This window comes from Psammomys obesus, unplaced genomic scaffold, assembly GCF_907164565.1.
Source record: "Psammomys obesus unplaced genomic scaffold, mPsaObe1.curated_primary_1811, whole genome shotgun sequence".
NCBI lineage: Eukaryota > Metazoa > Chordata > Mammalia > Rodentia > Muridae > Psammomys > Psammomys obesus.
In genome coordinates this window covers 334,580-353,871 of record NW_026592510.1, presented here as the reverse complement: position 1 = coordinate 353,871, position 19,292 = coordinate 334,580, and the positions used below count along the sequence as shown (strand labels likewise).

At 41.6% G+C, this 19,292-nt stretch overlaps 1 protein-coding gene across 2 annotated transcripts in view; it reads left to right on the top strand.

Moving 5' to 3' along the window:
- Plce1 (phospholipase C epsilon 1) overlaps window positions 1-19,292 on the top strand; it is a 250,089-nt gene that overhangs the window by 105,717 nt on the left and 125,080 nt on the right. For both annotated transcript variants that reach the window (XM_055614080.1, XM_055614081.1), the window contains exon 3: window positions 11,221-11,537. In XM_055614080.1, coding sequence (XP_055470055.1) covers window positions 11,221-11,537 — 317 coding nt within the window. The remainder of the gene's footprint in view (window positions 1-11,220; window positions 11,538-19,292) is intronic.

The window sequence follows — 19,292 nt, the reverse complement described above, 5'->3', positions numbered from 1 at the left end:
ATGAAGGGTTTGGAGTTACTCTGTAATTACCAGGGTCTATAGTCAACAACTATGAAACACACTCTGAGTGACCAGAATGGAGTTCTATTGTCCAGTAGAGGAAGTAGGGTCTAGTCAGATGGAAAAGATCACATTTTTAGTTTTTGGAGACAGGGTTTTTCTCTGTAGTCTTGGCTGTCCCGGCCTCAAACTTATAGAGATCCACCTGCCTCTGCCTCCCACAGGCTGGGATTAAAGGCATGTGCCACCACTGCCTAGCTTTCTGGATTTTTTTTTAATTTCTGTAAGTATGGACTAAAAGGAAATCACCCTAAAAGAAATATGTGACCAGTGAGCAATTTACACTTCAGTGGAATGAAGGAGCCACGTGGCCTGTGTGTATTAATGAGCTGTTTCATTCTTTGCCAGCTCTCATGTGCTTAAATAATTAAATATTAACATGTGCCCAGGGTATAAGATCACCTACCTGGCGTTCACATGGAAACATGCAGGTCTTCCATTATTGGCCGTAATCACTGTGCTATTTCAATCATGTTCTGTGTAATTCTCAAAGTGAGACTAAAACTAAAACTTTAATACTTTAAGTTGGTGTCCTTAAAACACTAGTTGTGTAAAGAGACTGGGAAAAGGGAAAAAAAACTGATATCTTTTGTTCCTTCCCCCCACAAGACAGGGTTTCTCTATGTAGTTTTGGCTGTCCTGGACTCACTTTGTAAGACCTCAAACTCACACCTGCTGCTGCCTCCCTGAGTGCTGGGATCAAAGGTGTGTGCCACCATGCCTGGCTGGGAACTGATATCTTTAAGCTCTGTTACTCGAAGTTATTCTCTTTTTGCTCCAAAATGGATTGTTCCAATCTACAAACTGAAGCCCTCTGGTTAGGCTTAGTAAGTGTCCCTATTTGGCGTGATCTCTCTCACCATCAACTGCAGAAGTATGGCCTTGTATAGAGTAAGCTGGCTGAGGAGAATCTTCTGATATGACTGCCATGTTACTTCCAGAACCTTCCTATTTACCCCATGGAGGGCTCCAGGTCTTTGATCCCTTTGGCTGCGTCTATTCCACTCTACATAGACACCATTAGGATAGGTTGATAGGTGGAAAGAAAGAGCTCAGGAATATTGATTTGTATCATTCTCCTGGTGAGGTTTTGTACTCTGAGCTAGGAGCCACAGGAAGTTTCCAGATACATGTCTCTGCCTGATCGCAGAGTTAAAGAACTAGGGAATGGCCAAGCAGGATTTGAATTTGGGTCCATCCTACTTTAGAGCCCATACTCTGAGCACTCTTTACTTGATATAGAGCCCTGGGAGGATGCTCGTAGAAGGAGGCGTCTGTGGTGATCAGAGGTGCCAGCACCCTTGGGCCTTTAGCCTTGGCTTGCACAGTGAGCAGTGGTAGCAGTGCAGCCAGGATTCATAGACACCAGATGCTGACAACCTGGACTGCACACATCCAGCTGGAGGAGACAACATTGTTCTTGTGTGTGCTTCTCAGTCCCCAAAGAAAGAAGCCAGCAGCTGTCTTTTCAGATCCGATGGCTGTTTTATACCAAATCAGAAAGAAACTGACCTCAGGAAGGAAATGTGAGTTCTCTCTCAGGCTTGCATAAATTGTGTTGTTTTCTTTACACAGTTCACTGGGCTGGCCTCCATCGCCCTCCTGCCTGGTGTTACCATCAAGGACATCATCTAATAGGGCCAAATGGCCTTTCTGAGCCCCTACTCTTTTTCTAATATGAATTTTATAAATATTCCCCTTGTGTTTTCAAAGCACAGAACAACCAAGGCTGATGCAAACACATGCAGGTGGAATTCAGGGAAAAGCTGAGGCGGTGGAAGGGAAAGGTCGAGCCACTGAGAAAAGAAGAAAGAAGAAATGTCCCTGGGCCTTTGGGTCTGAGAAAATGAAGCTGTTAGTTTCATTGTATAGGTGAAACCTAGATGTAATTTGATTGTTTTAACTTTGAGAGACTAGACTGTCCAGATTTGATCACCACAAAAAGCTCAAAATCAAGAGCTGTATGTTTGTAAGCCAGCTTCTTATCCGTAATGGTTACAACTTATGGCAAATGTTCTTAAGATAAAATAACAACAGACAAAGGACTGAGAACTGTGAATTCAGGATGAGGAGTTGTAAAGTGGCCTAGAAATTGGTATCATGGCTAGAGTTAATAAGAAGTCACAGTAATATCGTAACCTGAACCAGGACCTGTAATGTAGTAACCTTAACCAGGACTCAAGCCAAGTCCTTGGTGTTAGGCATGAAGGTGTAGTTTCCCAAGCCTTCTCCACACAACAACCAGCCTGAGGTTCTCAAATGTATCATCAGCCACTTTACACGGCCATTCTTTTTCTATTAAAGTTGAGTTTGGCTTTGTCAGTGAAAAGCTTTTGCTTAAATCATCAAACATAGTCAAAACCTTGCTGGCTGCATAATTATGAAATAGTACTTGTCTGTTATTACAACGTTTATATTACCTGGGCTGAGTTCACATAATAGGCACTCAATGCACATGCTGTATTAGTAGGTTAGTAAGTGGGATACAGCAAGTCCGTGACCTTCTAGTAGTTTTGATCCCATTTCCATTCCAAAGGAGAAATGACAATCTTGAGTTTGCAGATAAGTTAAATTCTGGTGCCCAAACTACAAGAAAGTGGTTAAAAGCATGGGCTTTGGAGTCACCAACATCTATCTTAGAATTCAGGAGCCTCTTTTGTAAGTAGTGACTTATGGCTATTTGGACAAGTTGCTTGTCCTCTCTTGCGTTTGCAAAGTTATAAAACAGAATGTTAATCTTACCTTGGTAAGATTAAGATGCCTTAGTTTTTTACAGGTAATGTGTTTAGTGCTTAGCTAAGTGGGAGGCTCTCAAATGTCAGTAACTGATGGTGTTACCAGCACCATTAATGCTGCCTTCTATGGGAAAGCAAATCTCTAGGTCAAAATGCATTTTTCTTATTAAGTAACTTTGGCCCATCCAGAGTTTGGTACATGTCATGTCTGCCGTGATGTATTTGTTCTCAGTTAGAAATAATAGTCATAGTTTACTTTCTACTCTGTAGAGCTAGATACTCGTTGGCACAGGCTGAAAATATGAGTATAATCACAATGATGGTAAAGAAGGTTTTGCATTAATATAAAAATATGTTTTTTTTTCAAAAATCTTTTTTTTTTTTTCAAAATACTGGATTGTGATTTGAAGACATGGTTATAGTTACATCTCATTTTGCCCTCTTTTCTTTTCTAACATCACAGATAGGTTGGAGCTCAAATTGCAAATAGACAATAAAAATTGTTCTTGGATTGAAATTAAGCATGCAGTGTTGTCGGATCAAAAATGAGTGTAAACTTGAACATGAAATCCAATCCACTTAGTATGCTTTTTAGTAGACTAATAGACAAACTCACAGTCACTTCAGTAGGCACAAAAGAAGCATCTAACAAACTCCAACAGCCTTTCCTCAAATACACACACACACACACACACACACACACACACACACACACGGAAATTCCTTCAAGCTAATTAAGTCTATCTATGAGAAATCCTCAGCTAATCCTATGCATAAAGATGGACAATGAGCAAGTGGAGACTCCCACTCTGATGTTGGGCTGGAGGTTCCACACAGAGAAACTATGTGAGATTACAAGGCAGGAGGTGTACAGACTAGAAAAGAGAAGGAAATCTACTATGTTAGCAGGTGACCTGATCCGATGTATAGACAGTATGATGCAATCCACTAAAACAGTACTAGAACAGGCAAGTTCTCAATCTACATGGTATATGTTTCCTCCTTCTCTGTGACACGTGATATAATAAATCCAAGCAGATGCTTATCACAGTATTAATTTAAGTGACAAAAATACAATATACAACATGGACCATTAAAGGACCTTTTAAAATTAAATGTAAGGTTATATTTAGGGTTAAAGAAATACTGTATGGGATTTTTTGTTAGAAAAAAAATGTCTTTTCATATCTTAATTTTATAGTCTCTCTCCATATATATGTGTGAATATATGTATATTTCAATATATATTAATATATGCATATATACACATATATGAAAAGAATGAAATGCCATAACAAATAAAATAGTAGACGTTAGTAGATTTAGTGGGTGAAATACTGACCATTTAAATTCTGTCCTATTTGTCTTTATATTTTCTGTAGTCATGCATTTCTTTGGAAAGCTGGGACAATAATGTGTTTGCTTGATAGGAATACTGTCCTATAGTTTTCACTGAGGGTATTCAGTCTAAGAGATAATTTTATTTAACCACGTTTTAACTCTCAATCTAGAGATTATTTTTAAGTGGTGACTTAGAAATAATAATGCTTCATTCACCTCATGAACTCATCTTTGTCAGGGAAGGCTGGGAACAAAACAGACACCTGGTTGTTAGATTGATTTCGTTACTCTAAAACCAATAACAATAAGCAAAGAGGAAAACTCACACCAATTTACTAACCTTTTCTAAGTCTATTACTTCCCTATTGAAGCAATTTTCACCTCTGCCTGAGAGTGTTTTTAAGCCAGTTTTGAGTCTTTTATAAAAAGAAATTGATGTCCTTCTCTCTGTGTCTTATTTTATATAATTGGAAGTATCCCATTAGGTATGTTCAATAGAGAACCTGAAATTTAGCTTTTTAAAATAAAGTAACTGTTTACAAAATTCACTCAAAGCTTTAAAAGTTAAAAATGGAGTCTATATAAGAAGTTCTCCTGCTTTTTTCCCTAAGTAAACTACTTTTTTAAAGCAGTGTTTAGTCATTCATTTAAAGTATTAGTGTTTTGCCAGCCTGTTGCTCTGTACCACGTGTGTGCCTAGTGCCTGGGAAGGTCACAAGAGGACACTGGCTCCCCTGGCCCTGGAATTACAGGCTGTTGTAAGCAACCATGTTGGGGCTGGGAACTGAAAGATTAACAAGTACTCTTAACTGCTGTGCCATCTCTCCATCCCCAGAAATATTTATTGAAAAAATATGAATACCCCCAAAACTGGGGTATTAATAAAACTAAGCAAAAACAGAAGTGTGTGTACTGGACAGATATAAAAACATAGGCATACCATTACAAACCTACCCCTCAATGGCATCATATTTAGTGTTTTATGTTTACTTTTTTCAAACTCGTGAAAAAAAATTCAGTTTCAGTAAAGATTAATTTGCTTCAGTCTGTTTTTGAAGAGCATCTGTTGGGTAAAATACTAGACTCAGAATGGCTAGAGATGCATGCTTAGAATCTTGACTTGTCTTCCAAGACATGCATGGCTCCCACCATCTGCAGAGTGGGAATGAAAGGGTTTCAGAAGCAAAGCCATGAACAGGTGCTCCTGGGTTTTCAAACTGATGTCTTTTAAAGTTATATTTGTTAGTTAAAGAGACAGCCCCTTCTAAATTCAGATTCCATAAGGAGAAATTTAATCAGATCAGAAATCCACTCCAACAGAGGAACCATGTCTCCTCTGCAAAAGATCCCTCAGTATGCTTGGTATAGAAATGGGCCTATTTTTAGAGTCATAACAAGGCTAAAATCCTAGTCCCATCTCTTTGGAGCACTGTTATCTTTAAGAAAAATGGCTTAACGTTTCCCATCTCTTTTCCATGAATGGGGATTCTCACACCTGTTATGTGTTCTTTGAGAGAATAAAGCCTGTTATGTAATGCAACAGACAGTAAGATTTGGAAAGCAAGGGCTAGGAGAAGAGGCTATTATTTGAGATGCTAAAAAGGATGCCTGCAGGGTGGGAGTGGGGGTCTGTGCAAGCAGCACGACAGGCAAAGAAATGAACTGCAAAGAAGTGAGAATGAAAACTTGGTTCAGCTTGACTTTGTCAGACCAAATTAAGCTTCGGGAGTCTGATGTCAGGCTGTTGATTGCCAGCATATTTAAGCATAGCATAATTTGGGGAAAAATTTCCTGGTGTACTACAGTCCCTGGTGCACAGTGAGACATAATTACATTGAAACTCAACTCAAAGTAGATGTCACTTCTTCCAAGAAGGGCCTAGGAAAGGATCGGGTGTGGTCTTAATCATACAGTATCTAGAGGTCATTTGAGCTACTAACCACCTCTGGTCCTGGTTGCAAGAGTTTGAATATGTATTATCTATCCCGATAGATAATACAGACCACAAGGCTATTAATCACCTCTAATTCCTAGCTTTCTGGGTGGAGAAACAGGTTTTACCTCCTTTCCTTTGAAAGGAAAGTCTTAACATTCCTGATTTCCCTGGTGACCTGTGTGTGCAAGGATCTTCATGCTCCCAACAGATGACCAAGCCAAAAGTATCTTGAGTGGCTACCTTTTAATCACTATTGTAGAAACCACTACCATCTTGGTTAGTACACACTCGGTAACACTGCTTATTCCCAACCCACATTCAGATGCTGCCTTATGATTTTCACCATTACATTTTTAATCACCTTCTGATGTGCTTCATTGTGTTTGTCTACATCCTTTCTTAGGATGTTGTATATCAGCAGTAATCTTTTCTTGTCTACTAAATCCCAACATTGGAGTACCTAGAATTACAGACTAGAACACAGTAGGCCCTCGGTGCATGAACAAATTTTCACATCATTTTTTTCTTATATACATTCAGTTGTACTGTTCAACATAGAGCCTGGCCTCTGAATGCTGAACACGCACAAGATAGCTCCATCTTGGTGTAGGGAGACAGAGTGCTCAGCCAGAGGCCAGATTCTTCAGGCTCTCCCTCACTTTTTTTTTTTTTTTTTTTTGCTAATTGCCAGAACAGACTGCTGATAAGCTAGATTTGTGGGCCTTTTGCACAACTTAGCTCCAGCTTTTTACAAAGTAAGAGCATAAATGTCCACCTGCGACATGAGCAACGGTTCTCTCACAGTATGACAGTATGCCTTTGGAACTGTGGATGATCACAGTGAAGAGAAGTGACAGTGAAGACACAGTGAAGAGACACTGATCCCTCTGTAAATGATACAAAGACAGACAGCAAGGTTGAGGAGGGCTGCTGTGTGATAGCACATCATAATCCCTGTGGGAAATGATAAAGGATTTGAGAAATCCTGCCTTTAAGAAAAGAACCTCTTGGGCTGGAGAAATGGCTCAGCAGGTAAGAGCACCTGTTGCTCTTGTAGAAGACCCAAGTTCAGTTCCCAGCACCCACATGACCACTCACAACCAAACAAAACTCTGGTCTGACGTCCTTGAGCACCAAGCACATATGTGGTACGCACACATACATGCAGGCAAAGCAGTCATACAAACAAAATTTAGATGAATACATCTAAAAAGAACAGTTTAATGATCTTTACCTTTGTTTTAACCTAGTATTTCCAGTAAATTATTCATCTAGAAATTATGCTTTGTGTAAATCCAGTGAAGCATACGTTAGACAGTTCTGATTTAAAACACAGAGCGTTCCTGTGAACTCACAAAGGGCCCACCTGAGTTTCTGTATCCTGCAGCGTGGCAATTGAAGAGAGCTCAGGCTGACTGAGGAAGAGAAGTGTCTGCCTTCTGGGCTACACTCCCACCTTTAAAGTCAAAAGAGGTCATTTCATCTGATCACTCCAAGTAATGAGGCAAACGAATTGGTTTGCACTTACCACCATCTCTTGAAACACTCTGTAAACTGGGACATCAAAGCGACCCCATGCTGAGTAATGAAGACGCCAGCTCTGGAGTCAGATAAATCCTATTCAGATGACAGCTCTGATTACTACTTACGGCACCTTATATAAACTGCAGCTCTTGTGAGTCAAATCTGAATCTCCTGGGTGATGGTGAAATGGCTTAGTAGGTAAATGTACTTGCCACCAAGCCTGACTTGAATTCAATCCCCAGCACTCACATAGTGCAAGGAGAGAACTGACTCTGTAAGTTTCCCTCTGACTTCCACCTGTGTGGTATGGCATACTCACGCCCACACACACATACAGAAAATAAATAAATATTAAATAAATGAATTTAAAGTACTTAATCTTCTGAATGAATCCCCAGAAAGCACTTATTATAGGAAGCTTTTATTTAAGCAGAGAATCACAATTTTAAGTGACTGTGTCTCATGTTGGCCATGTCTGACATGTGATAATATCTATATTCAGCTGTGGAGTGAGCATTGCAGAAGACCGTGTGGCTGAGAACAATGACTGAAAGTGAGGTAGATAATTTGGGGTTTGGGTTTGGCCTTTGACCAAGAGACCTGTAATTCAGGCTGGCCTTGAACTCTGGATCCTCCAGTTTCTATCCTCCGCCCCTCACCCTCCAAAAAAGCTATGATTATTACAGGCAAGAGTTGCCATACATAGCTGAGGTAGAGAGGTTTTTTTCACCAGAAACTTTCTAAGAAGGTTTTTGTAGGAGAAGATGCACAGCTCCCGTTAGGTGCACAGATGAGAGGGAAAGGAAGGGTACGAGCGGTGAGCTCCAGGTCACTGAACCACCATCAGGATGAAGAGGGAGGCTGGGCTTGTGTACTGATGAAGTAGGGCAGCATGACATGTGAGGAGGAAGGCAGTGAGCAGGAAGGTCCAGCAAGGATGAGAGAACAGGGAATATAATACCTGCTTAAAGCATGGGAGCTAGCAGATAGAAAATTACATCCCAAGGATACTTGTGTGATGTCACCTTGTGAACATGTAAGATCCCAGACTAATCCTGCCTTCAGGAAACCTGTGCCAAAGCCTAAATATGGTTCAAGCCTTGCAGCCTTGATTTGTGTTTTCTTTAGGTGTGATATCATAAGACCATTAGATTTACTATGGTTGCTCTGATTGTATTTCTTTTTCTTCTTCTTCTTCTTCTTCTTCTTCTTCTTCTTCTTCTTCTTCTTCTTCTTCTTCTTCTTCTTTTTTTTTTTTTACTGTTTTATTCTAATCTCCATCATTGCCATTTTATCACTAGATTCATCATTGTGACAGCAATTCATGTCTGAAGATACATTGTTGTTTTAAAAATACCATATTACTGTAATTTATTTTTTCATCGTCTCTCCTATTACATATTATACAAGTTGTTATTTCATAAGATTTACTATTATTTCATTTCCTCTGTAGAGTACTTCATTTTGAAATTATGTTTTCAAGTTGGATGCTTCTGAGAAAAGTTCCTGAATGTGGCTAACTCCACTGTACCTAAAATATCTGTACCCAAAAACTGCCCCTGGCATCTGGCTTTAGTGTGACTCAGTTTTCAGGAAATCTAGTCATAAAGTATTCAAAGAATTGAACTGTGAAGCCACTGTGGCTAGATTCTGGAATACATGTTAGACTTTTAAAAAAATATATGAGGTTAGAGGAACCAACTGGTAGCTCCTAATTTCTGCCACAATAGGTTTTTGGTAGTTTGGTCCAGGAGACAGATAAGGTATAAAGTGAATCCCTCACTCACTTATCTGACTTTTTAGAATTAAACAGATGTGATCATGTGGTTATGATAGAATTTATAGGAGAGACAAAACAGGAATTCTTACCAGGAATAAGTTTAGAACCACCTAGCTTTGTATCAGTGTGAGATAAAGTCACTGAAGCCTTAAAGAGTTTACTTCATATTTGGGGGGGGATGAAGTCTCACTACTCACTGTGAAGCCCTGGCTGGCCTGAAACTTGCTGTCTCCTTTAGACTGGCTTTGAACTCATGATCCTCCTATCTCACCTTCTCCAGTCCTGGAATTACAGATGCTCTCCGTCCCACTCAGTGATTCAGAGATAGAGGCATTTGTAATGATACGCCTAAATATCTCAGCAAGAGAGATTCAAAGAGTTGAAGAACACTAACATCTTAATGATGTGGAATTCCTTCTTTGACAAATGGCTGCCCATCTTGACCATAGGTGGGAGTCTAATAGTATGGTGTCATCAAGAAGACAGGCTTTATCTTAACAAGGACCCTTTAAATGTGTTATAACAGGAGGCAGTGATGGATGGTTCTGGGTGCATAGCTTATGATCCCTACTAAAGAGTGTGAGAATATAAAGAAGATAGCCAGGAGGCTCTGCCATGAGGGAAGACATCCACAGGATGGAGATCATGGGCAGTTTGAATCCAGTAGTAGTGTTTCCAGAAGAGGTTCCAAAGATGCTAGTTATCCAGAATGATCCAGTATCTGGGCTAAGATAATACAAATGGGCTCTTTATCACAAGCCTTCAAGAGCCTATAGCAATGTACCAGTGTGCCTGAAGTATCTCCAGGAAGAGACTGTGTGACATGAATGTTTTAACCTTTCTCAAACTTGTACAACCACAAAACTGGATGCTCTCCCAGGGCTGGGTATATAGCTGGTAGAGTGCTTGCTGAACATGTACAATATCCTGGGTCTGAGCCCTAGTACTACATAAACACTTGTAATTACAGCACTCAAAATGGTTGGAAGTTCAGGGTCATCCTCAGTAAAATAGTAAATGTCTCAGTAAATGACTGAGTCAAAGAATGAATGGATTAAGGCAGGTAGCTAAGAACTAGACTAGGAAGGTATCAAAATAAAGAGAAAATATGTGTGTCCATTCTAATTAATGGAATTGTTTTGAACCTAGACATCCCTGCCTTTGGTACTTCTCTCTATTGCACCTATCACCTCCTGTACTGCACTTTTCAGCCACCTTCTTGCTACCAGTTGAAACATGCAATAAGAATATTTATTTGAATGTGTCCCCTCATAACCCAATCCCTTCTTACCTTTATAGGTGGTTCTGTTCTTGAAAACTCCCATATGAGCCTTAGTGACATAGAAGTCTTTGCAGGTAGATGGTAGAATATGCCATAATGCTTTGAAACCGAGTGTATAGAGGGTCTACATATTTATAACAAATACGCATGCATACGTGCAGCCTTCTGTCTTCAAATTCACCATACTCAACCTTATTTATCTTAACTCTAATGACTAGCCAAGGAAGATAAAGAAGTAGATGATAATCTATAAAAATTTATAGTGAGCTTGTTGGATAGTGATATGTTAAATTAATGCTGCTTCTGAAGGAAGATAAACCCCCACCTCTACCTCCCAAGAATATGGGAGAGCAGATTGATAAATGTCTCCATTGCAAGCATGACAGTGTAGAGCTACTCACTAAGCAAAGGATTTGGCTGAGAAATATGGAAGGTTTTGACTTACTACTCTTCAGTAAATATCTATTGTCAGGGATCCCAGTCTTGGTATAACCATAAGTTTTGTTGCTTCTTTTTTTTTTTTTTTTTTTTGTTTTTGTTTTGTTTTGTTTTGTTTTTTCAGAACGCCAACCAGGCACCTCTATGGCCAACTCCAATCCTGTCCCTTCAAGTTCAGCTGGGATCAGCAAGGAGCTGATTGATCTCCAGCCTCTCATTCAGTTTCCAGAGGAAGTGGCCAGCATCTTGACAGAACAGGAGCAGAACATTTATCGCAGGGTCCTGCCCATGGACTACCTCTGTTTCTTAACCCGGGACTTGAGTTCTCCTGAATGCCAGAGATCCCTGCCCCGTCTCAAAGCATCCATCTCAGAATCCATCCTCACGGCTCAGAGAGGAGAGCACAATGCCCTTGAAGACCTCGTGATAAGATTTAATGAGGTAAGGAAACACTTGGATGTTTCTGTACTCGAGCCACCATGTATGATTCTTAAGTTTATTTCTTGTATGGGGTCTGTCTTTGGTATCTCTCCTACCTATCTGTTTTGCCATTGCTGTGATGGACAGTTTTCATCTCAGGCCCTGAAATTACCACCATGTTGCCTTCTCCCTTCTCATTTCACCTTGCTGCCTGCAAAGTCTGAGCATGTCTACAAACATTTCAACCCCCTCCTCATCTACACACTCCCAGCATTGTTTTTAAGACCCATGTCTCAGCTGTGAGATTTGACGGCATAAAGCCTGACCACACCTATCTTGATACCTCCCCTCTGACCATCAGCTCTTCTAAGAAACTTAGAAGACCAGCATGCCTGGGGCTCCTCATCTAAGGCAGTCGGGAAGTAGTTTCTGAGGAGTGTGAATCACTCCTCTCCTCTCTCTACATCCTACCAACATCTTCAATCACAGAAAGTCACTTTAAAGCCTCTGAGAAATGCTAAAAGCCAGGTCTAAAGAGCACAGGTGTGACTACAGTTTGGAAACACTGGAGGTGGAGCTTCCAGAGTCGAGGGTGAGAAGCCAGTGACTGGGATTTCTATGGCTTACGTCAAAGTGGAAGTGACAGGAAGGAGATGAAAGTCTTGGTCTTAAAGAACTCTTCAATCTCCATAATGTGCCCTGTACCCATAGTTTTCTTTTTCTTGTTCTCCTTGTATTGATTTTAATTTCTTTTGCCTCAACCATTAAGTTACTAATGTTTAACTTGGATATTATGGGTTCTTGGTTGGCTAAATTTTATAAATAGTACAGTTTCTGAATTGGGATAGTAGTAAGCTCCATATAATGCTAAAAGGAATCTCATTATGGGTCTGTATATCTCTGGTTGACAGAGGGCCAATCAGCCCTTGATATGTGTGCCCTTCTTAACTCTTAGCCTCAGTCTGCAGCCTCCATAGCTTGCCAGCAAAGACCCTGATCAGGATGAAATCCAGTGGATGAAGAAAATGTTAGAAGTGGAGCCCAACTGGTTCCATGTCCAGGAATGTCCCCACACACCATTCCTCAGAAAGAAGCCTGTACCCAGAGGCCTGGCAGGCTTGTGATGACCATCTTACATGTACCCTTGGAGAACAGCTTTCCCATCCTAAACGGTGACACCACAGTGCAAAGGTAGTCACTGGCTCTGGTTACACAGGGCATGAGTGACTTCTGTGAGATTCCAAACTGTGTATCCTGGACTTTCACCTCTCCAGTGTCCTGTCAGTCACCCTCACTGAGGGTGATACTTACTGTAGCTGCAGGTTTCTATCCCACCCCAGACTAAGGCGGAATCACTGGGAATCAACAGGAGAGCCTGCAAACCACACTAACCCAGAGTTTTTGTTTTTGTTTTGTTTTGTTTTGTTTTTGTTTTTAAAATAAATATCCTGGTGTTCTTGATTTTTTTTTTAACTGATAAAAACGGATAGGGAAAGTGAAAGTTTCCATAAACGGAGCGATTTTACTGTTTCGTGGCTTATTTGAAATTTCCAGCTCTCTTCACTCTCACATCTTTAAGACCTTATTCTTGTCTGTTAAAAAAAAATTAGACCTTAACTTACAAGTGAATTGCCAGAAGTTTTAAAATCTAATTTTAAATCAAGCTTGGACTTTTTCCATCACGGCCACAGCCTCGGGAGTCAGTGATGAACCAGTGGTTGGGTCCCTGATGCAGAGCAGAACTGGAGGTGGGGCGCCCACAGCTAGGGTGAGGTATGCTTTGGACTATCTCTGAAAATAGTTTAGCGGCAACTTGAGAATGTAAACAAGATTTCTGGGAAAACACTTAAACAGCTTATGAGAAGAGAGGGTTTTCAAGTATTCTCAAGCATCTATTTTCATACAAATCATGGGCAAACTGATTAAAACTTCAGTCTGTACAGTCAGCTGTCAACGGCAGATTCCAAGGGATTCCCACCAACCAGCTTGGGTATAGCTCATTTTGATCACTCTATACTAAACAGTGGAGAGGATGTGTTACATTCAAAGAGAAGGACACAGAATGGCTTTCACCTACTTACAATGGGCTGCCTCCAAATTAGAGTGGCCTTCCACAAAGATATGAACGGACACTGGGAGGGGTGGGGAAGAGACAGGTGGATTCTGGAGGTCACTGGCCAATCAGCCTGGCCAAACTGATGAGTTCTAGATCCAATGAGAGTCCCTGACTGAAAAACTAAGGCAGAGAGAAACTGAAGAACACACTGGATACCGACCTCTGTCACCCACCAACACACACACACATGCACACACAGGCACAACACTACATCTACATACACATTTGCATATGCACATGACTGTGAACATAAACCACACAGAAAGGAAAGGAAAGCCCACCTCTTTAGTAAGATATTTTCACATTTTAAAAAACTCTACTTCTTTTACAGCTGTCATGATCCTTGTCTTGAAGATGAAGAAAGTGAAACTTAGACAGCAAAACAAATAGTGATGGTATTCTTATTTATAGAATTGATGTAAGAGTTGAAGGACTGAGGCAATTGGGGATCCCCATGAGAACAAAAACCATCAGCATTTCGTATAGAACCATGGATGCATTCCAAAGTTATTAGGCGAAAAGAAATGTGATAAGACATGGGCTGTTTGCATAGTCCTCAAACAGCTTTCCACAAGATACTGGCTAATCACACAGAAGAATAGAACAGTAGAGAAGACCAGCCTCAGATACTGTCTCGAGGTTTCTTGGCAAATAGTGATGCATATCCTCTTGTGCCCTCAGTTTTCCTGCTTAGAGGAGGTGTGGTGTCACCTCCTCTATGTGCTCTCTATGTGCTCTTGCCACAAAAGCAAACCTGGATCTAGTAATGGGAAAAGGTTAGGCATACCCAGGATGAGCGACAGCCAATGCTTTAGAATGTGTCAAGGTCATGAAAGGTGAAAAATCTGAGGACCTCTCAGCATTGGAGAGGAGACTTGAGTAGTATGTGTTGTATCAAATTCTAGTGAATACAAGACTTAGGAAGGGGGTAGGGATAGAGAGTAATGGGAAGAGAGTAAAACCCTAGTAGGACATACAATTGAATTACTGAGTTAATGCTTATGTTATGGTTTTCATACTTGTATCATGATTATGAACAATATTAGCACCCAAGAAATGTGGGAGAAGAATATATGGGAACTAAGTACTATTTCTTCAGCTTTTTTGTAAATCTAAAACTATTTCAAAATCAGTTTTAAAATAACACAATGAGCTCAGAAAAGCTGAGTCATTTGCCCAAGGTCACACAGTAGCTAAGTGGATATCAGACTCTGGGTTTGTCTTCAGTATAGCTTCTCTTACTGCCTTTCTGTTTTTAAATTATGAAGCCAACTTTCTGGTAAATCTAGAAGTGCTGATTCAGAATTTTATTAGCCTTGATCTCTTTCCATGTTTTTCCCTAAATCTCTTGTGCATTTATCCTTTATTTATTATCTTTATTTCTAATTTTTATCTAATTTTCTATTTACTAGATTCCTGCTACCAGTCCACTATTCATTCATTCATTTATGGAAGAAATTTTTTACTGCATGCCTACTAGACTTTTGCCTTCTCTCCTTTCCCCCTTAATGATAGGCCAGCCATACACAGTCCAGTTTTAAAATAAGAATTAACAATATTTCACCGTGGAACTTAATACCATTAGCCAAAGTGGTTTTGCCAGAAGTTAGAAACACTTCTCTTCCAGAGAAGGAGACATATTCCTTAGCGCATTACAGGACCCTAAAGCGACAAAAAAAGAACATCAGCTATTGCATCGTACTAGTCCCCAGGGACAGGCAGATGCGTTTATTGGTGCAGTCAGTCATCCTGGCTCAGTTATCCAGAACATCTCAGGAGCAGGCTGGCTGGCAGATAGGCCCTAAGGAAAGTAAATAAGAGTCTGCAGCGGCCAGAAGCCACCAGGAGTAGACACAAATAACTACCAAAAAAGGCAGCAACTGCATGCAGCGTGAGTGCTTTAGACAGTGCGGGTGGAGGTGCTGAGGTGGGAGACTGCAGCCCCTTCTGCCGAGCTCTGGAGTCCAGGGCTGGGCCTTGAGTGATAGACAGTGCTGGGGAGAAGCTGGGGGGCAGGAGGGACATTCGCAATGGAAGACAATGCACTGAAAGTTTTCTGTCCTGGCACAGTGAGGTAGTTTGCTCCTGAACGCCAGCAGAACGAAGGACCTAGATGTTTCCCACATCCCAGCAATTCTGTACATTCGGGCCTAGTGGTAATGAGGGGAAAGGGAAGAAAATTCCTGATGCAGTGTTGCACAATGCAGTGTTGCACAAAAATGGCTAAAATGCAGCTCCGAGAACAACCATGAAACAGCTGGAAAGGTTTTGCTGACATGAAGGAAGTCCAGGAGATAAATCACTCACACCGTTTTTTTCTCATGTCCTTTCCCCTGCTCTGTAAGACTAAAGTAAGGTGCACATTAGGCATGCACCTGACCCTGTCTGTCTCCTCGAGACTACCCAGAAGCCTATGGGAGGGGGAGTTTTTTAAGCAGGTAGGCATCAGATCTATACTGGACTCAGCCCTGCATGCTTGGTCTGAGAGACAGGTGTTTCTGGACCTTCTTAGGCTGGACCTTTTCCTCAGGCCATAATATTGACCTTAAGCTCCCAGGGGCCAATGTTCCCTCTCTCCTTTGGATGAGCTGCCTTGTAGAAGCCCACACACGAAGCCTCTTTCTCGGAGAGTCTCCCTCTCTTTCTTTCTTTACCCAGCTTCTGCTGCTAGCCCACATTCTCTTTGATCTTACTTTGTTTTTATTCCCCTTACAATAAATTCCCAAGTCGTTTTCCTTTTCTAGAAGAGACAGAGAGGTAATTCCCTGTGTCTTCTTTACCACAGAGATCATAAGCAGCTGGAGTAGAAACTGAAGTCCCCCTTTCCTTTTCCCTTTCCCCTTTTCTCAGCCTGCCCATGCTGTAACACAGGGTAAGGGAAGAGCTTTCTAGGGTCACTCTCCCCAAACCTTATGTGCTGTAAGATGGCCTCTGCCCTTGTACACCTGTGATGACTGGTTTGCAGGCTCTGTTTCTCCAGTGACTTTTGCACTCCACAGCCTGTCACTGCTCACTCCATGGCCCGTGCTCTCTTTCATGTCACAGATTGTTGCTATCTCTGACTGGGCAGTCACCTTCAGCATCAGGAGGCCATTAACAGGGCAGGGTTTGGTTTGGTTTGGTTTGGTTTTTTTGTTATTGGTGAGTAGTTCTTGGCAAAACCACTTGTCTGGGCTCCTCTTCTGAACCAGCTGGTGTGAAGGCAGGTCCTAAGTCCTGCATTGAAAGCCTCAGTAACCAGGAACCCCAGAAGTCTCCAGCCCTTGGCTATCTTTACCCATGTGTGGCTAACTGTGCCATTCACCAACCTGCTTCTCTGAGCCACACAAACTCGGTTGGAACAGAGCAACACTCTGTTCTTTGCTTATTCCTTTCCCCTGGTAGATCTCACATGCTGCATTAGTTCAGCTTTTCAAAAGCCACTTGCCTATAAAAAAATAGATGTCTTTATTCCTAGGGAAAAGACAAACAAAAAGCCACACTTCTAGGGAAAAGCAGTTTGAGCTGAAAGCCCGTCTCCATGCACAGTTCCCCAGTTCCTTCTGTACTTTCCAAGTGACAGCCATTACCACAGCATATTCTGACACCGAGAAGTCTGCCCTGTTGACACTGAGGACAGACAATTTCTCCAGAAAGCAGATTATAGAGCCTGAGATGGTGGTGAGGTATGGTCCTTCACTTGAAATGTTTTCAGGGAAAAATAGTTCTGAGCTTATATGGCCAGCTGTGTTGAGAAATGTTTCCTATCAAAGTCTTTCCCCATTTTGTAAAAGCAGGCAGCTGAGCAAACCCCAGGGCTGCTGTGCAAACTCTTTTTCAAATGAATACGCATGTAGGCAAAGAGGCTCATAAAGACATTGGAAGTAAAATTTCAGCTCACTGGAAAACCTATTTTCTCCGCGACAAAAGCATGCCTCCCAGGGGCACATGTCTCTCCAGAAATGCCCTTCTCCCCCGAGCAGTGTCTGCCGGGTGTTGGTAGAATGCACCTATAATCCCAGCTACTCAGGGTGTTAAAGCGGGAGAAAGCACTTGAGGGCAAGAGTGTGAGGACGATCCCAGCAGGGTCCCAAGACACCATCGACAAACGAGAACCAAGCAAATACATCGGGCAGTGACAGCCAAGCTTATCTGCTGGTGCTTAGCTATACTGGAGCTAGCCGAGAGCAAATCTCCTCGCTCACAGGAAAGTTTACTAGTAGTTGGGGTGGTGGCACATTGTCACTTGGGACCAGCGTTAGAGACAGTCTGTCTGTATGTAATTTACCTCAACCAGTTATCTTACCTGGAACCAACTACCTAATCCCTCACCTTATCAGTTTTAGGACTGAAGTTAAGGCTTCATGCATGCAAGGCACTCTACCTACCGATGAGCTGCAGTCCCTGTCCTGAATCTCTTCTCTTTAAAGAGGGGTGTGTGTGGGGGGGGGGGTAATATGTTAGTTAGCTTTGTGTTGCTGTGGCCAAATACCTGAGAAATATAATTTAAGAGAGTAGGCTCTATCTTGGGTTATAGCTTCAGAGAGTTCAGTCCCCAGTCATCCGGAGCCACCTCTGGCTCCAGAGCGAGAGAATACATCGTAACTGCAGAACATGCTCTCCTCGTGGCAGCCAGGGAGCAAAGAGGGAATGCCCACCTGTGTTGGCTCTCTTCCTTTTCCTTTTCTCTCCCATCTAGGACATCCAGAGTAGGCCTTCCCCTCTTAGGCAGTCCTCTTAGGAAACATCCTCACTGACACACATAGAGGTATAGGCACACCTTACCAACCTAGATGGTTCTCAATCCGATCACTGTGAACCATCACAGGTAATAATAGTACCTGGCCCAGAGGGATGGTGTGGGGAACACGCTGAGCAGAGAGCACAGGCACAGTAGTTACTCAGTGTTAGAAGAAAATAAATAAATAAATAGATAAATAAATAAATAAATCCCCGAAAATAACTATTGATAACAAATTCCACTCTAACTTTATTTTTATGTTCACCAACCACTTAACAAGTGAGGAAATACATGATTGCATTAGTTAAGGAAATGTTTGTACTCTGAGAGCTAGGATGGGAGCTCAGGTGTGCTGGCTTCTGAGCCATGTTGAGTATGACACTTCTTAATCAAGCACATGAAGTGAGCCATGTTCTGAATATAATGCTTCTTAATCAAACACTGGAAAAGCCTTTTCTCTGAACTTGATTGTCTTCTTGCAAAGGACACCATTTTCTTCCCAAGAGGATTCAGAATATCTCTCTGACTTCAGCACTCTGTTGACAGCAGCCCCAGCTTCTCTTTCTGATATTGCAAATCTAGCACCTCCTTCACACTGGGAGACACACAGGAAGACCCTTTTGAGGGTCTGCTTTCTACTGTTCAAACAGTACATCCAGGAACACATCAATCTGGGGACTAGTAGAAGCAAGAATGGTATCAATGGGAATACAGGCAAAAACAGGCTAAAATAGGGACATACATAGCTATCTTATTGCTATCATTAGTTATCAGAAATAGTAAAAGTGACTCAGAGAAACTGCAGCAGCCCCTCAGGTTGTTGGTCCTTAGTGATCAGATTACCTTGATGGTCTTGAATCTGGGGGAAAAGACCACATAAGCTTTAGTCATAGACTGGGCATTTGGGCCTCTCTACGACTGTATTAGCTGACCCTATTAG